The following is a 19706-nucleotide window of genomic DNA, read 5'->3' as shown; positions in this document are numbered from 1 at the left end:
TGGCAGAGAAAAGTAGAAGCGTACACAATAAACTCACTGATATTTGATTTGCTTTAATCTACTCAATTTAATTGTAGTCTTTGTTGAACTTCCTGAACCTGAACTTTTTTGGGGCTTTTTAGTGGTGATGTGAAGCTGGAAATGTATTTTGCATTTAATAATTTAGGAAGAATGTCTGTTTCAGGCTGGTTTTTCCTTATTTCTGTGGGTTTTACATCACGTTTGGAACCCGTCAGCCAGATCTGGCAACCTCGACCTCAGCGCTGGATTTCTTAGTGACTTGTCTTTTTGATCTTAAATTTTGTTTGAAAATGGTATTGAAAAGTCTTAAATTTACCTCGGTCAAACCTGTAGACACCCTGAAAAAGGCAATAAAAAGAAAGTAGCTTTTCCAGGAATAAATGAGACGATGACGGAGTTTCTAATTTGTAATCACTCCAGATCCAGAAACCTGAACTGAAAGCTGGAAGTCCACCTGATGTGGATATCAGAGCATTTATTTCCATATATATATATATATATATATATATATATATATAATATTAAACGTGGAGCTCAGAAAAAGCCAGCTCTGACTGGAGAAAGTGTAGCAGAAATGGCACCCAGAGGAGCAGCTGAAGGCCCAAACGTTGCCCAGAATCTCTCACCACAGACGACAAGAAAACATCTTTGGCCCGTCTTTGCCTCGCGCCTCGCCACGAGGAGCCGTGCAGCCCATTCGAGGCCCCCCCTTGCCCCACGGTTTGAGCAGCCCTGGCCATCAATAAACCCCCCAGGGAACACGTAGCTGGAGTCGGTTAGCGAGCTGACCCGGGCGCAGGTTCGAGGCTGACCCCTGAACGGCGCAGAGCGAAAGGGAGCCGACCCCAGAACTGTAAACGGGCCGTTTCAGTGGAAAAAACAATATTTATCAGCCCGAGGGCAGCTTACTGTGTTACACGTACAGAATGTGTGCAGGGCAACATATCTAGCGACCACATGTGAGTATTCACATGCACTTCTGAAGCATGCATGTTCAGCTCCGTACGGACACGACATTCATAACATATACCCCAAAAACATGACATGCAAACTCTCAAGAGGACTGTGACTGAAAGGTTTGGCCTGCAGGTGACAGGAAGTCAAGTTTGTGTCTTTTTCTAAACAATTTATTCAACTTTAATGAGAGAAATGTGATTGAAACGGACATAAAGGGGCTCTGTGACCCTCTGCAGGAAGACGGATGCTGAAATTGGCGTCTAATTTTAGCAGGTATTTTGTTTCCTGGTTGAGACACACCTCTGGCAGTGTGTGTGTGTGTGTGTGTGTGTGTGTGTGTGTGTGTGTGTGTGTGTGTGTGCGTGTGTGTGTGCATGCTCCACGGTGTAATTTGCAGCTCGGAGTCCTGCAGAGAAGCTGCGATGTGTTCAGTAAAATCTGAACCGAAACCTCTCTGTTTCCGAGAACCGTGGACCAGCGAGGCGTTTGAGCTCGACGTGGATGAAAAGATCACTTAAGAGTGAGAGAGGCTGGGAAACTGGTACTTTCAGATCCAACAGAGGGGACCGTCCACCTTATTAAAGATGTAGGTGGTTCTCAAAGTTCTGACTGACAAGTTGGGAGTTTAAGGTTTGTAAGCTTTTGTTGGGATGGATTTTAAATTTTTTTTAAACCTGAATCACTCAATCATCCCTCATTTGGGTCACAGGTCACTTTGTTTACGTGGTCATCATGCAAGACGTTTAGGTTGGATTAATCGAAGCTGAAATCCCTGAGAAAGTGCCGAGGGAGGAGGTTCAGCCCTGCGATGAGGGCGACCTGGACGTGCTACTGTGAAGGAGCATCTCTGCACCCTGGTTATTAAGTATTTTCACCATCCTAGAGGCTGATATTCCCCTCGGTTCACTAAAAAGCGGACATCTGTTTCTGGTGATCGGCGCAGGAAGTGTGGAGCGCTTCGTGAACCCGGCGAGGCTGAGAAAAGTCATAACAGCGTGTGAAACTTTTACTGCATCTCGCTTAAGGAAGGATGGACCAAAGGTTGGAATTCGACCTGGCGTTCCCACCAGGTGAAAACCCACCTGTTAAACCGCCACGGCCACATCAAAGGTGACGCCGGGACCAACGCCGGCCGGCTTGTTTGCGGTCGCCGGCTCCTTCTCACCTTCTCGTGACGCCCGTCACATCTTTCTCTGGATGGGACTAAATTGGGCACAGATGCCCCCCCCAACCCCCCACCCCCCCCCCCGCTGCCCTGTTGGCTGTTTTTAATGTTGCTTTGAAAAGTCGGATGGCCAGACCTCGTTTATAGTTGAGAAATGCTGCTAATTAGCATCCTGGCCGACGCCCCCCCCCCCAGGCTGTGTTGGTCGCAGCACCTCGGCTCCTTCAGATGTTAAGACCTCTTTGTGAGGTGTTGACAAAATACTACTCGCACAGGGTTTTGTTTTTGAGTATTTCCTTCCGGTTTATATCGAAAGCAGTTGTGAAATGTTGTTATTAAGCATCTTTTTTTATTTATTTATTTTTTTCTTTTTTGACGGATGACGCAGACGTAGAAACTCTGGGCTCGTCCTGCAGGGTTTGGTTGCGTTCTCTCTCTCCGTCTGGGTACAAATTGTTGACCCGAGCTGTTTTCACAGCTCCTGTACACTTCCGTGTTTTACTGAGCACACACACACACACACACACACACACACACACACACACACACACACACACACCAGGTTACTGGCTGGCCTCTGGAGCCTTCGGTGTGTTAAAATGAGGTTGTTTTCCAAGCTACATTTTGCTGCCACATGGATGTAGAGTGGTTTAGTATGTCTGCCTGGCAGCCAGGGCTGCACACACACACACACATACACATGCACACACACACACACTCAGTCCAATTCAAAGGGAGTTCCTCAGGCAGCCAGACAAGGCTCCTTTTCACACTCCAAGATACTGCTTCAGATTGGGCCGATTGTGTACTTTTTTATTTTTTAACTGCACGTGTGTGTGCACTTCTTCATACAGCCTCTCTTTCCATCGCTCTTTGCTTTCTTTTCATCCGCACTCGATTTTTTTTGGCCCGAAAGCTCACGGTTTTGTCTATTCTCTGTAGGAAAGTGAAGGAAAAAAGACAAAAAAAATAAATAAAAAATACAAGTCCCACTGAAACAAACTGTGTGTGCGTGTGCGTGCGTGTGTGTGTGTGTGTGTGTGTGCGCCAGGGGTGTGGTCTGGATGACATTTAACTTTAAAGGTGAGAAGTGTACAGCCCAGCTCTCCGTCCCAAATCTAACAAAAAACACACACACACACACACACACACACACACACGCACACACACACACACACACACACACACACACACACACACACACACACACACACACACACACACACACTCGCTCGGAGAAAGCATGGAAACTTGTGATGTAATGACGCCACACTTGGAGAAGACGTATGTAACCGTGCACACACACACACACACACACACACACACACACACACACACACACACACACACACACACACACACACACGCACGCGTAGCTTCAGATGTTGCAGGCGTCGCAGCGTCACAGCGATTGCGCGACTCCGGCGAGGCCGAGGAGCCGTCTCCATAAACACGGCGAAATGAAAAAAGAAAAAAGAAGAGAAAAAAGAAAAAAGAGAGAATCTAGAAACCCAAACTGCGACCGCAACATTACGGCTGATTTCACCACCGAGGTCGCGGGCAGCGAACTCCAATGCCAGCTGAAAACCAACCGGAGGTTTCTCCTAATGACGGCGGGCACGAGGGCTTAAGGCGAGCGGTCACGTTGCCCGGCAACGCGGAGGAGCAGAAGCTGGTGGCGGAGACGCCAAACATGATGTGTGCTCGTTTCTCTTAGCTGCAGTTATGAATTCTAACTCTGGAGGAGGTAACAGTTCAGTCACACGACAGGTAGCTGGTGAGAACACGGAGCGTGTATGGCGCTTATCCAAGGTCGCATCGGCGGGGCGTTATTATTATTATTATTATATCTCCAGTTGATTCAGTTAAGATTGAGGATTAATAACGATGTTTGAAGGGAAGTTATTTAAACCATTAAAAAGAGAAACACGGTTTAATTTCATACACGGCTTCACCTCGAACTTTTTAGTTTTATTCAGACAGCAGAATTACATTCTAACCATTAAATTATATTGCACTTGATTTGTATTTATTTTTATTAACAGGAATTTCAGAAACCCGTCGGGTTACGGCTCCAGCATCTTCAACAACCATTTCCATCCTCCTCTTCCTCTTCTATCGAGGGGAATAAATCCATCCCCTCAAATGCGATCCTTTCAGCACTTTATAGCTGATTTCCAGCCGATTTTACTCCGTTTGCTGCACGAGTTATTAGATGACTTCATCTTAAAGAATCTGGATATTTAAAAATAAAATAAACAAATTAAGATGTGACTGAGATGAAGCGATGGTCGCGGGTCGAAAAGAGGCTTTAATACACCGTCAGGATTTATTAAACTCATCATTTTATTCTATATGATGTGCACTTGTTCTGCTTTGATACATTTAGGATATTCGGGCAGTAATTCCTGTGAATTTTCGACCAAAATTAAAAGTACTTTAACTCTGTGTTAGTACCTTTTAACTTAAGAACGTGATCCGAGTCACCCGTCCGCCTTCGGGAACAGCAGTCGGCTCGGAGCTGCTCCTCAAACCCAAACACACCAGAAAGATCCAACCTGTCTTGACTTTGTCAAATGAAACACGTTTTACTCGTCTCCACTGAGCTCCCCGTTCACTCAGAGCCCAGAATAAAAGCGGCGCCGGCGGGTTGAGGGCGGCGAGCGCGGCTTCAAACTGCACCCTGAGGCGTGGTTAAAGGGAGGCTACAACAAGGGTGAAATCCAGTTTGTGTCCAGGTGAAAGGGTTAGGAACAGCGTTTAATAAAGAGCTGGGTAGGAGTCCCTGAAGTCTGGGCCTTTTTAAGTGTGTGTGTGTGTGTGTGTGTGTGTGTGTGTGTGTGTGTGTGTGTGTGTGTGTGTGTGTGTGTGTTTCTGCAGTCTGGACAGAGTTGTTCTTGTAACCTGTGATGTCAGCCTCCACAGAGTCTCTTTTATATCTTTTGAACAGAATTTTATCAGATATTTTACAAGAGGGGGAGTTTCCAAACACGGCATCTACACACACACACACACACACACACACACACACACACACACACACACACACACACACACACACACACACACATCTGAATCCAAGCGCCACCACTATAGTAGAAAAAAAATCATAAAATCTGCCCTTTTCTCTTGTTCTCTTTGCGTGGACACACACACACACACACACACACACACACACACACACACACACACACACACACACACACACACACACACACACACACTGTCCCAGTACAGCTAGCTACCCCTCGGCCGTGCTAAAAATACCCCCGTCTGTTCTGTTGGGGTTGGCCTGGGGGCGAACCTGGGCCGGGGCTTATAAATGTCCTCTTTGTAGCGCAGTGGAAATGTCCAACAAATGACTCTTTTATTAGAGCAAGACAAAAAACACAGCTAATTATGTTTACTCAGATCAACCCGCACACACACACACACACACACACACAGTGCTCGGGTGTGTGTGTGTGTGTGTGTGTGTACAGTGTTAGTATAACTATAATGGTGACACTTTGAAAGACCAAAAAGGATTAAAAAAAAAAAATGTCTCTGCTCCGCCTCCAGCCCGTTGCTACGGAAACGGCAGTTAGAAATGGACCGAGTATGAAACACTCGCTGTCCAGTCGACACTTAATGGTGGTTTTAAATAAAATAACATTTCAAGTTCGTGTGATTCAAAAACAAAACAAAAACAGATGTAGAAGGTCTGAAATGAACTTATTAAATAATTGCCATTTTTTTTTTATATTTGTTTCACAGCAGTTATCGAGGTTAGGATGTGTTGCATCTCATTTTATAAGATGTTTGAAGAAGTCGGTAAAGTTGAAAACTAAAGGCAGTTGGTAAAGTTAAAAACCAAAAGAACAAAAGAAGTAAAATTAGTTTTTGTTAAACTGACGATGATCCAGTTTGCTGGCCTCTGATTGGCTGGTGTTGGTCACCTGGTCTGGGGGGCAGCGGGAGGCCTTTATGGTGCAACTATGGCACCAGAAAAAAAAAGGACTTGCCTGACAGAGATGGAAAGCATCTCCGTAAATACACCAACACGGTTGAATATTTCAGATGCAAGGGTTTTCATTGCGTGATCAGACTTCTTTCCATGACCATGTCAGGTTTTTGCTGGAATATCTGGACTCGAATAAAAATTATACTTTAGGAGGAGACATCTACTTCCATCTTTTCTTTCATAAAATGTGTTGAGTAACAAGTGTAATGATCATCATGGATGATTGAGCAGATCATTTACCTTTTCCCTCTTCCACAAATGTCACAACTGTAAGATACACTTCTTGGCTTGATCTGATTGTTATGTCTGGTGTATGACGGGGCACGAGGAGTCGGCGCTCCACTATGTGAACATACGCCGTCTCCGTCCCTCTCAAACACCGGCACAATCGCCTCGTGAAGAACATCAGAATAGAATAGATGAAAATAACAAATGTAAAAGAGAAAACAATAATATAAAAGTAGACAGTTGCAGTAAACAGAGTCGTGTATAAAAGTAAAAGCTGCCGCTTACAGGGTTTTAAAGACTGATGAGACGAAATGTTCGCGCTAATTTGTGTAGTTTAGTTTGTATTTTGTAGGAGTAGAGGTTTCTCGGCTTCCATCATTTGTCATTTATTATAAATAAGAGATAATATATAACGTGTGTTATGATTTATAATACATGATGATAGAACCAAAGATCTGATTCATCTTTATTTTCTACTGACGCCCCGAAACTCACTGATGGAAAAAAAAAATATATATATATATATATATATTATATATATATATATATATATATATATGTATATATATATATATATATATATATATATATATATATAATCTTTTTGTGTGTGAAATTTAAAGACAATAAAATGGAAATCCTTATATACGAGCGTGCAGCGTTTTAAGATTATTTTCAAAATAAAGTTGTAATTCTGCCTCATAAGCAAACAGCCATGTTCAGCTCCATCACCGCTAGCGTTCGACGGTTATGTGTAGATCTTTGCCACTATATTAGTGTGTATCAAACTTCTATATTTTGATGGAAGCATGTTAGAAGAAAACAGGACGAGTTCGGACTGCGGCCCGTCCGTCTCACATCTACGGGTAGAGCCGAGGTGCGGTCGCTCTTCGGCGGCTCGGAATTCACGATGATTCAAGAGCGATGAGAGGAACTTCAAACTTTTTCAGACTCACAAACAAATCGAAAGAGGCGGAAAAGAAAAGCAGAGAAATGACAGAAACTAAAAAGAAAGTACAGAACTGTTGGTGCCCACACCGGCTGACTGGCAGGTAGGTCCAGATACACGGAGACGGTGCCAGGAATCTCCACGGTTACATGTAAAATAAAGGTTAAAAATGAAAAGTGAAAAAGCAGCAAGAACAGCGTCGGAGAACAAGAGAGAGGAAACGAGGTCAAAGGCTGTGAGGGAATTCCTCCTCTCTTTTCAGCTGTCAGTCACTCGGCCGGTGCCAGAGATACCAAGGAACCAATGTGTGGGGTTGTGTGTGCGCGATTGTGCCTTTCAATGGTGTGATAGGTCCTCGACTCGACAATGAGCCCCGTCCCTTTGCGGTCACGCCACCGCATCACGGAGACACAGAGGGAGGAGGAAGAAAGGCAAGAAATAAGAGAGTGGGATGAGAGAAGGAAGGAAACAAAGAAGGAGGCAAGGAAAAAGAGAAGGAGGGATAAATAATGGTTGGAGGGGGGGGGGTGGAGTGAACCAACAAAGAGCCAAAAACGGAGGCAGAAAAAGCAAGCGCAGAGCGTGGCAGGAGGGGTGGAAAGATGGGATGGGTGCTCGTTTCGAGAAAGGACGGATTAGGAGGCAAAAAAAAGAAAAGAAAGAGGGCTTGGGATGGTTCAGCCAGAAAACACAGAGAATAGAGAGGGTGCAGGAGAGACGGAGAGGGAGGGAATGCTGGCCCCTGACCCAGGGACATTATAGAAAGGGAGATTATGGTTGTTCAAAACTCTCTAAGCAGTAACCCCGGGACCCCGGCTAATGCCCCGACACACACAGACAACCCCAGTGACACCAAACGCAGACTAGGACCCTCAAACTCCGACATATCGTCAAGAAACGCAGAGTAGGACCCTCAAACTCCAATATATCATCAAGAAACGCAGAGTAGGACCCTCAAACTCCGACATATCGTCTAGAAACGCAGAGTAGGACCCTCAAACCCCGACATATCATCAAGAAATGCAGACTAGGACCCTCAAACTCCGACATATCATCAAGAAACGCAGAGTAGGACCCTCAAACTCCAATATATCGTCAAGAAACACAGACTAGGGCCCTCAAACTTGGACATATCTATAAGAAACGCAGACTATGACCCTCAAACTCGGACATATCATCAAGAAATGCAGACTAGGACCCTCAAACTCCGACATATTGAGAAACACACACTATGACCCTCAAACTCGGACATATCATCAAGAAACGCAGACTAGGACCCTCAAACTCCGACATATCATCAAGAATCGCAGACTAGGACTCTCAAACTCCAACATATTGTCAAGAAATGTAGACTAGGACCCTCAAACTCCGACATATCGTCAAGAAACGCAGAGTAGGACCCTCAAACTCCGACATATCATCAAGAAACGCAGACTAGGACCCTCAAACTCCGACATATCATCAAGAAACGCAGAGTAGGGCCCTCAAACTCTGACATATCATCTAGAAACGCAGAGTAGGACCCTCAAACTCCGACATATCATCAAGAAACGCAGAGTAGGACCCTCAAACTCCGACATATCATCAAGAAACGCAGAGTAGGACCCTCAAACTCCAATATATCGTCAAGAAACACAGACTAGGGCCCTCAAACTTGGACATATCTATAAGAAACGCACACTATGACCCTCAAACTCGGACATATCATCAAGAAACACAGACTAGGACCCTCAAACTCGTACATGTCATAAAGAAATGGCGTTTACACGCCGCTGGCCACTCTGGTCCGATTCCCCGTCGGTGTACGGTGGGGTAACACCAAGCAAGGTCAAAGGACACAGGCTGGTTTTCATATCGGTGATCAACTTGCTTCATGAACCCCACCTCTGTTCTCGGGTGTCCCATGAAAGGCATCGTTTCCATGTGATTTAACCCCTTCCCTCTCCTAAATACCCTGATTTTGCTCGACCCACATCCGTCAAAGGGAACATGACGGAGGTTGTTGTGGAGGGAAATATTAGAAATGCAAAACAAACTTGAGGAACATTGGGAGAAATCTTACGTCGCTTGATTTATCACTCATACGCATGTTGGCGCACGTGTGCATTCATATATATATATATATATATATATATATATATATATATATATATATATATATATATATATATATAATTTAGGGTGAAAACACTGTAACCGAACAAGTTTGTTGGATGACTTTAAGCCGCACATTTAAGTAGGTTTGTAAACATAAAGTTTTGACTTCAGCGATTGTACCTAGGGTGAAGATGGTGCTCTTTACAGGTCGCTTAAGGGCATCTATTGTCATCTATTTCCTACGTCTTCGCCAGATTTGTCTTTTCTAGAACCAGTACAACGTAACTTGTACTATGAATCCTTAACCAGGCAGGTTTAAGCCCTTACCTTAACCCTGGAGGTTTAGGTTTCTCTTTCGCCAAAAGGGAGTGGAAATATGAAACTATGAAATAGCAGTTCAAAGGGGGAGGGGGGTGCTGGACTCCACTGGCTCACAAATACAGCTCCTCAATGCTTATTCTTTACCTGGCAATAAATAAAACTGGCCTTCTCACTGGTGACCGTAGAGAGTCTGTTGTCTCATCAGTGTTTCAGGGACGGCCGTGGAGGCTCAACACATCCTGCTAGACCCACTGATCCTGGGATTTGCATTACATAAGTGTTTGTTTTTATTTATTTTTATTACTATTAACTAAGCTTCAACCTTCCTTCAAGCCTGAAATACTAGATCAGTAAATGTGGATTAGTCGGGGGCGATTTAAGTTGTTAGTTTCCTCTCTTTGGGGATTGGAAATGTGCGAAAAATGTCCTGAACTGTCAGTTTGGGTCTCCGCAAAAGACAGAGTGACACCAGCTTCATCCCTTCAGCTTTCACACACAAGGTTTGAACCAGGAAAAGCACAAGCTCGCTTTCACACACACATGCACGCACTCTCTGAGGGAAGGAGATTAACACCGGCTCTATAGTCGGCCCAGGACAAGGGTGTTGAAGGAGGGAGCAGTGTGTTCTCGGGGTGAAAGAAGGGGCAAGGGAGACCGCTGCCAGAACCTCCTGCTAATCTACGAGAAGAGGACGAGGAGGAGGAGGGATGGAGAGAGAAAATGTAAAATGTATAGGAAGCACGAAACAGTTTCTTTTCTTACGCTTCAACACAGAAAAAGTGTATATCAAAAGATAAAATGACGCGAGGCGTAAAGTCCTGATTGGGAAAGAAAGACGGAAGATGTGTTAAGAGACAGAGAGAAGAAAAGATGAATCCCTAATCTATAAAAATGAAGTTTATTAAACGCTGAAATTAAAAGTTTTCACAGTCTGCAGATCAATCGACACATTTTTCTTCAATAACTGAATCAAAAACATAAAAAACAAGTTTGTTTGAAAATGAAAAGGAGATGGAGACGAGCTTGGATGCTAGCGGCGTGCGCGAAGAAGCGTCCTCGGAGGTTCGGAGGTCCTGCCTTGAATGTTAACACGTTTACACGGCACATGCACGGGCACACCAGAGCTGCCCTTTGTGCCCGCTCGCTGGACTATATATCCCTCATCCCCGACTCAAACCTGCGGGCTCGGCGCTGCGTAGCCGCAGCTTCGCCGGCTGAGCTGGGTGCTGGTTTTACCAAGAGACGGGAGTCTCGGGTTCAGGTCGATCCAAGCACTCGCCATTAAATCACGTGCTTGATCTTCCTAAATGGTTAAACCGCCCTCTGATCCAGGACGTGGAGGTTGTTCCAGTCAGGATATGTCAGGAGGTCATGTGATTATTATTTATTTTTTTTTAAAGGTCCTTAGCAAGATTTTAGGTCGAGCAAACATCCGTTACTCTGGTTACGCCAACCAGGTTTTACATGAAGGAGAGAACAACTCCTCTCTGAGTCCCGATCCCATCTTGTCACGAGCAACTTCCCTTCATCTCGATGGAAAACGTTAAAATGTCAAAGGAGGAAAAATACAACGGCTGTGATAATGACGTAGAAAAGAACTGCATCGCTTCAATTATTATATTTACATATACACATGAATATTTAATGATATAAATCTAAACATAGTAATTAAGATAAAATGTAAAAAAAAAAAAAAAAAAAACCCTGTTCACGGATTCACGTTCTTAACTTCTTGTTTCAAAGAGGGTCTATTTAATATCATATTATAGGAAATATAAAACCACTTTATTCCTAAAATGTGAATTAAAAACAAGTCAATTGTACTACTCGCTCCTTCCTTCCCCGTCCGGATTTATTCAGAGGAATCGCTGTACGACTGCAGATAACCGAGCATTTTCTCCAATGTCATGAACACGGAGAATTGTGCGATGAAATAATCATGAAAGACGTTATTTTCATAAAGGAAGCAACGAAGAGAATTCAAGCAGCTTTTATGGCTTCTGCTTCCGAGATACTTCGGGGGCACATTAGTCGTTTAGGTACTCAGCTTCTATTTTTTTTGTAGATTTTGTACATATTAGATATGGTAAACAGTGTTTGGAGGCAACAGGAAGGAGGAGAGGATGAGGAGGGGAGGAGGGCGTGACTCTGGGGGGAGAACAGTCCTCACTTGTGCGATGGGGGAGTTTGGTCTGCAGTATTATTACCGTCTCGTCCACTATTCACACGTCGTTACTGTAAAAGAGGAAATAAAGGGTAGACAGACGGATGAATGCATTAAATGCATTTGCCTGCGAGTGCATCTATGAGTCTGAACGTCTGAGGCTCGTGTTCATTTCCTCTGATCTGACGCAGATCTACTGTACAAAGATGCTCGTGCAGGTTTTGGGACGCTTGCGTGTCTGAGGTATTTGACGAGACAATGAAGTGGTGCATCAAGGGAGATGGATGGAGTCCCCTTGTCTTCAGGAGAATAACAAATGTAGCTGAGGTCGAGCGGTTTCGTTAAATTTTAAAACGCAACGCAAAGAAAATTTAATCTTCTAGTTTGAAGACTTTACGAGGAAATCTGAGTGTGTTATAGATAATCTGCAGACTGTTTTTTTTTTTTAAGTCAGCTGGCAGGTTTACACGTTGGCGCCCCCGGTGGTAGCAGGAGGTAATTATTCACAGCTCAGCATTCACGACCCTGAAACTGCATTAAATACTTCTTAGGACAGGACTTCTAACCCTTTACAAAGATTGATGCATTAGCGTCCTAACGATACGTTTCCTATGTTGCAAAGTTTCTTGTTGCGCTAGTGATGGTGAACGTACTGGAAGAAAAGTTTCATCACTCCACGTCCTATTAAATGTGAAATTTGTGAACGTTGAAGCATTTTTTTCACCGCAATTCAAAACACTAGAAGAAAAAAAAGTCCTAATGGCATTAAAACAAAAGAATATGGCGCCTCTTTGCTCGTGGAGCGAATAAGTCTGTCCAGTCTATCTGAAGAGAGAGGCCTGTTTTTCCTCGTACTGGGAACACACCCACTTTATGTCAGTCAAAGTGGGCGTGGCTACCATTTCCTTCAGCCGATCCAAGCCGGACGAACAGATTGAACTGATTGTCCCATTTCACCAATCAGCTAAGCCGACTGCCTGTCAAAAGCTTTACTTTGTGTAGAAATTACCCTAAGCGTTGCTAAATCTCACTACTAAGACCAAAGTTGGTCATGTTCACGTGGAGGTCCATGGATGTTGACTCACTTTTGGAGCCAGCCCCCAGTGGTCAGTCAAGGAACTGCAATTGTTTTTTTTTCTCCTTTTTTGGGTACTTATGGGTTGTTAAAAATTGGCACTTGGTCCAAATGTTGGTGTTATTGGGTTCACCTGCGATTATACAATATTTAATAGGAGGAGAGTGTATTAAAGTATGCATGATGGGTACATGTACAAAAGCCCACACCGTGTGGGTAGCTGGTGTGTGTGTGTGTGTGCGTGTGTGTGTGTGTGTGTTCTCAGTAGCGCTCCTGCTTGGCACCGCACCTTCGGCGAGCTCGGGCTTCTAATGAGAGCAGACAGGTCTTTGGCAGGACGACCATAACACTATTTCTGACCACAGATTACTCTAAAATGGATCCGTCACAGAAATGTGCCGCTCCGTGTGTGTGTGTGTCGGGGTAAAAATATACTTCATGATGTGTGTGTTGGGGTAAAAATATACTTCACGTGTACTGTACGTCACTCATTTAGATGCTAATTGTTTATGTTGGCGATCTCCGGGAGGCGCCGAAGGATGAGAGGATGTGAGGAGAGAAAACAATCGTAGGCCGGCCGGTCTGAATCCCCATGAATCAGATATTCCTGCACAACTACCCTCGTGCACACGTATGTAAACAAACACACTCCTGTCATCGTTCATCCATGAGAGGCTGAAAACTGGACCTACCCTCTCCAGGTGGCACGTTGACTCCAATCAAACGGCTCCATTCCTCATAACCGCGCGATTAAAGATGCGACTAATAAAGGACTTTGGGGTTCCACGATATATAAAGCCTAGTCTGGGCTTGTGTTCTTGCAGCCAGACTATTGGTCCAGTTTGCATTGCATTTTTTAAGAAGGATATGTCCCAGAATGCATTTTGTGTTGAGTACTGGTGGAACAAAGAGCTCATAATTGTGAGTTAAATCTTCAAATGCGCCGTAGTTATGAGATGTTTCATGAATCTAGTTCCTCTGACTTCAGATCTGTGGTTGATTTATCTTGCTTATTATTATCTTAAGCTGATTTTACCATTTTAAAACCTCCCCCGGTGTTTTCGGGGAGGCGGGGCCTGCTGGCCGAGTTATGACATCATCAAGTACACGTTGAGTCTCGTTTCTCCGGGGGACCAAAGATCAGCAGCGAAATAATGTACGTTCTGTTTCCTCTTTCATATGAATTCAACTTCATATGAAGTAAAGCGTTTGCTGTGATATGAGACCAGGAGTCCGATCAAAGATGTGCAGCTCTCGGCCAACGATCGTCAGCATTATCGCCAACGCTGATCTCAACCCGGCGCATCAGGATGACCGAATGTGAAAAGGTTGCTGTCTTCCCCAACAGTTCTTCCACCGAGGCCCCCAGCACAGTGTAGATGCAGTTTGTGCTCTTAATTTAAAGGCAATAAAGCAGAATAAGAGCACCGTCCACTTTGACTGGATAACGCTCTCACCTTCCCAAGAACGTTTGCATCGGCGCAGACCACCACTTCCTCTACTCAGACGATCAAAGGGATCCAGCTGGGACCATTTAGCTAATCTAGCGCCCCCGGTGGTGAAACTAGGAGCCTGCAGCTCCCCCTTTTTTGAAGAAAGATTGGGAAGTGAAACAACCGGACCTGATCAGCTGATCAGCTGATCCCACAAATATGAGCAAACCATCATTCCTCAGGTGTGTTGAAAGAAAAGTCATTAAATTGACACATTTATCTGCAGAAACTTGTAGGAAATGTTCGCATAAACTACTTTGGGTTGTCGACCGTATTCAACATCAAACCCGTTTACTCTCATCAGCTTCTTTTCAAATCCGTTCAGGTCTAAATGTTTCCCTGATCACTGGCTTGGACCCGTGGGGCGGTCGGAGGACTTTCCCCAGACTTTTACAGAGACGGGACTCATCCCTGATCACACCTGACACTTCGCACTCTCGACCAATCAAACGGGACAAAAACAAAAAGAAGGTCCCATCAGTTCTCCTTCTGCCCGTCTCAAATTCCCACAATGTTTCTGGGGATGAGCCGGCAGCCGTGTCTTCATCTGTCTCACACACAGTTTAACATCATTTATGAGGCGTGTCACTGACTACATTAACTATTTAACCTTCAGTCCCAGATCGGGTTTTAGTCTCCAGGTCGCCGTAAAAGCCGCCGCGCCGCGGCCAGGACTCTTCCAGACTCACTCAGATCTGGCTCGCCGGGGCACTCGGCCCTCGTCGGTGCAGACAGACTCGGCCCCCTCCGTCTGACTGACGTCCCCCCCTCCTCCTCCCCCAGCGCTATAAGCTTGGCCGAGGTCCTCGGTTGCATTCCGGGGCCGCGTTTCGCGTGGTGTCAGATGTAACTGAGAGGAGCAGCAGGAGTTCAAGCCCCGCTCGCGGCCAGAGTGCCTCTTCGGGGATCAGGCTGCTACCAGAGCTTTATTCCCCCAGATTATGCATACCATAAATCTCTCAATCTTTAATTTGCATGTCTCTAACTTTTAGACTAAACATATAGATTATGTATACGCGAGTCCGGAGGAATGCTTGGCACACGCTGCTGTGGACTCGGTGAGACTATGAACTCCACCAGATATGTTCCAAATCTGTTTAGTTTTTAGGTTTTTTTGGGGGGGAGCACAACTGGCCCCCACACATACCCTGCCCCATATCACAGCAAGCTGATGTCACTCGGACCACATCTGACCCACACAACACAAGCCACAAACCGAGTCCAGACCGGCTCGTGACCTTTGGGCCGACACAGCACTTGTCAGGGTTGTAACGGAGCCCAAATGTGTCCGTCTTCAGGATATAGACACACAGCTTTGTGTTGATGTATTTGGGGATTTAAAGTAAGTGGTTGAATTTTGAGTCTATAAATGATCCGTATTTCTAAGCAGGAGCTCCATGAAGGTCTCCGTGGGTAGAAAGCATGCTGCACGGGTTTCTGATGTCTGTCAAACTGCCAGAAGTGGAGAATTTCTGAGGGGAGAACCCGAGGAGTCCACTTTCCCCTCACTTTAACCCCTTCCGCCCCCTGCAAGTCGCCGTTTCCCGACATAAGCCGCTCTCCAAACGCATTCTTGACATTTCTGCGGTCCAAACATGAACTTTGATGTGAAATCTGACGCGCAAAGCAGGACAACACGGAGGGGGGGGGGGGGGGCACGGAGCCGCCGGCGCGCTCCCGTCTGAGACGCGCAGCCAGGAGCCTCGGGTCTGGTCTCCAGGAGACTCGGGTCTGGTTCCAGGAGACTCGGGTCTGGTCTCCAGGAGACTCGGGTCTGGTCTCCGTGCCCAGCAGAGTTGGACACTCAATCAGCTGGAAAAAGCAGGCGGCTGGATGATCGTGTCTGCAGCTCATTCAGTCTGCGCGCATCTCAGGCGCGCGTAAAAGATGAGGCGGCTCCAACTGAACTTTCTGAAAGTGTGAAGCCTTAATTTTAAGATGAGACTTTATGAGTATCTGTAACTCATTGCCACAAATTCGTGATCTAGAGGTGGTTTTGTTTTGAGGAGGACATCAAATGGAGCGCGCGTTAAAATAATTAATGAGATAAAACCAATATGCCAAAATGATGCGTAAAGGAGACTTAATTACGATATCGTGATACCACTTAAAAGAAGAGCAAAAAATAGAGATAAATGACTGCGGCAAGAAAGAAAATGTCATAAAAAAATGAAAGGGAAGCCCAGTCTCGACCTGTTTGGTACAGGTATAATCCCGACCCGGGACCCCGGCCGCGCTCTTACCTGCAGGAGCCAGTGGCACGTCTCGCCGATGAAGGGGAAGCCCATGGATCCTTTGGGCATTGGCAGCTTGCAGTTTTTGTCCCGCGTGGCCGTCCATCGGAGCTGCCACAGCTGCTGGGACACGGCGAAGAGCAGCGCCATGGACAGCAGGCAGGCGGCCAGCGTGGCCAGAGCCGAGACCAGGTCGAAGCTGTCGAACAGCATGATGGTGCGGATGGAGAGCCGCTGCGCTCTGCAGCTCTGCAGCTCTGCACGGGGAAGTTGCGCGCAAACTTTTGGATGGGACAAACTGTGTAGATCTCCGGGATGATGGATGGCAGGTTTGTTTGATTCTTTCTTTTTTTTCTGCTGCTTCGCTCTGAGAATGAATGAACTCTGCAGAGCTCGACTTCTACCTCTGTCAACGTTTGGATTTCTATCTGGAGATGATCACAACGATAGTGTGGTGCTTTTGTGCCTCAAAAGTGCAAATCAGCGTCAGGTGAGCTTGTCTCCAATATGACACCTCGACTTCCAAAGCGGAAAAAATGACTAAATCACTAAAACTCACTTTGTTTTAATGACTTAAACATTTCGGACTGGAATCACACTTGACTGGGGACAGCGCTGATGTTTGACATTTCATTTTCAGTCTTGCTTGTGGGTTACTGAGTTGAATTAAGTTAAAAAAGAATCAGAATGAGAAAGAAAAAAAATCAGGAGCTTTAAACCGAGGGAAAAGTCTAAAGGTGTCACGCCGTGTCAGACGCCGGGACGCCCGGGGACACGTGGAAAAAAAGTGGCGCACCGGAGCAGTGACGGGACTTTTACTGTTTCAAACTTCTCGAGAGATGGAAAGACTTGCTTTTAGGGGGGAAATGGAAGGGAAAAAATCAGAAAAATCCAAGAATCGCCTCTGTGTCAACTCCAAAAAATACAAAAAAGAAAAGTTATTAAGCCTCTTTGCAAAAGTTTTAATCTGTAGAGACTGTTAGGGTCCGTGGTCTGCGGGGGTGAGCGCTGCGCGGGAGATGCTCCGTCCTCCTTCAGGTTCTCTGACTTTCTGTCGTCCACTCTCCTCTCTGTGTACCTTTCTGTGTCTCTGCGCTGCTCTCTCCCTCCCTCTCTCCCTCTCTGCGCTGGCTGCTACAAGTCACTCTCAGTGCGTGCGTGTGTGTGTGTGTGTGCGCGGATGCGTGTGGAAGAATGTGTGTGCGTCGAGCCAGAGGCACCAATGAGTGTTTATATAGCGCAGAGGCAACTGGAAGGCGAATAGGCGGCCAAGGGCTCCCGTCGCCCCCCTCCAGCCCTGCCCCACCTCACCCCAGCGAGACTCCCCTCCCATCCTCCCCTCCTATTCATCCACCTCTCCCTCCATCCTCCCCCCCACCCGGAGGGAGGAGGGAGGAGGGTGAAGCGGAGCGGCGCGCGGCGCAGGAGGAGAGAAGGTTTGGAGCGTGCTGGGCTGGCGCTGCGCCAGGGGGGGGGGGGGGGGACCGGGACCGGGGGAGGGGGAGGGGAGAGACGGTCACCTGTGGACCGAACCCGCGCCGTGCACGGTTTGTATAGACTCGATGAGTAATAGCTGCACAACTTCACCGAGAAATGCGCTTTTACGCACGTAGCTCGGCGCGTATTTGCCCCCAATTCACGCACACACACAAGTGACTTTTCCTCCAAAGACGGAAATGTGGGTGTAAATCATTGATTTACCACCTACCTATATATCCCGCAGGTTTGGTCCAGATCTGTGTTTCTGGGAGCCAGCTCGTGACCTTTGCAGCAGCTCTGGCCGGCATCGCTCTTGGCAGAGCCGGGACTCCAGCACAAGTGCCAACTGTAGCCCCGATTCGGCACAAATATGTGCGCTATGTGTGCTGGAGTGCTGCTTCTCTCAGAGGAATATGTTGACTCACCTTTTTTTAATAAAACAATCCTTTAACCTTTTCCTGTCAGGCCCCTCAACATCATCTTTCTTTCTTTCTTTCTTTTCTTTCTTTCTTTCTTTCTTTCTTTCTTTCTTTCTTTCTTTCTTTCTTTCTTTCTTTCTTTCTTTCTTTCTTTCTTTCTTTCTTTCTTTCTTTCTTTCTTTCTTTCTTTCTTTCTTTCTTTCTTTCTTTCTTTCTTTCTTTCTCAGACGTTGAAGCTCAAAGGAACCAGAGAACCAGAGCTTTCACACCTTCCCTCTCTATTTCCCATCACCTCCCTCTGCCTTGAAGGCCCAGGATGGAGCTGATTTGGCCCAAAGCGGCCTACACACGAGTTAAGGTGACCGCCGGGTCACAGGGTGGGACCCCGGTGCCGGTTTCGTCCTCCCAGTTCTTTAGAAAGCCGCTCGCTTCCAGACAAAATGACTGGCTTGAATTAGGCCGTGATCAGGAGTGTCAGAGGAGGGAGGCAGAGCCACCTCTGGGTCCATGTGGGACGTGCGATGCAGCAAGTGTTCATGTTCCAGAGATAAACCTCTCTCAAGTCACCTGTCTCAACTTTTTTCATCTTCAGTCCCCACTGATGTACTCCGTCCTCCTCTTTATGATAATCTGCACATATGTGTCATCTTCAGCTCCATTCCTCCTGCTCTGAATCCCTCTTTATTCCTCTTCTCCTTTCTCACCATCTTGACTTGATTAATCACAGAACAGAGAACAAACCTCACAGGGGTTTTTTAATTTCTCCTTCTTTCATCAGGTCTCTCTCTCGCTCCTGCGCTCAGACAGCGGCTCAATGCTGCCGCCTAGCGGACGAGAGTGTCACTGCAGCCGCCGGGATGGAGGGAGAGATGCTCAGCTTCTCTGAGAGAGCTGCGCTTTAGGAGGATTCACCGTTTACCCACTGCTCTGATCAGAAACCAGATTATCAACGTCAGCTGTTTAAATCTGAGAGTTTCTGCGTTTCACAACAAAGGGATCCACGTTTTTTTTTCATAAATGTTAAGTATAGTAAAACACAAACCTGCAGAGAGAGAGATTAGATAAGATCTCTGCGGAAGATAGTGACACGTTTAAATACTG

At 46.0% G+C, this 19706-nt stretch overlaps 1 protein-coding gene across 1 annotated transcript in view; it reads right to left on the bottom strand.

The window, feature by feature from the left end:
* Positions 1–17878, bottom strand: part of LOC133420028 (cytochrome P450 26B1) — a 38624-nt gene extending 20746 nt beyond the window's left edge. The window contains exon 1 of the mRNA XM_061709579.1: positions 16717–17878. Within this exon, the coding sequence (XP_061565563.1) occupies positions 16717–16920 (204 nt within the window). The 5' untranslated portion in view covers positions 16921–17878. The remainder of the gene's footprint in view (positions 1–16716) is intronic.
* Between the last annotated feature and the right edge of the window lie 1828 nt (positions 17879–19706).

The sequence above is a fragment of the Cololabis saira genome, chromosome 20 (genome assembly GCF_033807715.1).
Source record: "Cololabis saira isolate AMF1-May2022 chromosome 20, fColSai1.1, whole genome shotgun sequence".
Lineage (NCBI taxonomy): Eukaryota > Metazoa > Chordata > Actinopteri > Beloniformes > Belonidae > Cololabis > Cololabis saira.
This window is presented reverse-complemented; position numbering and strand designations above follow the sequence as displayed.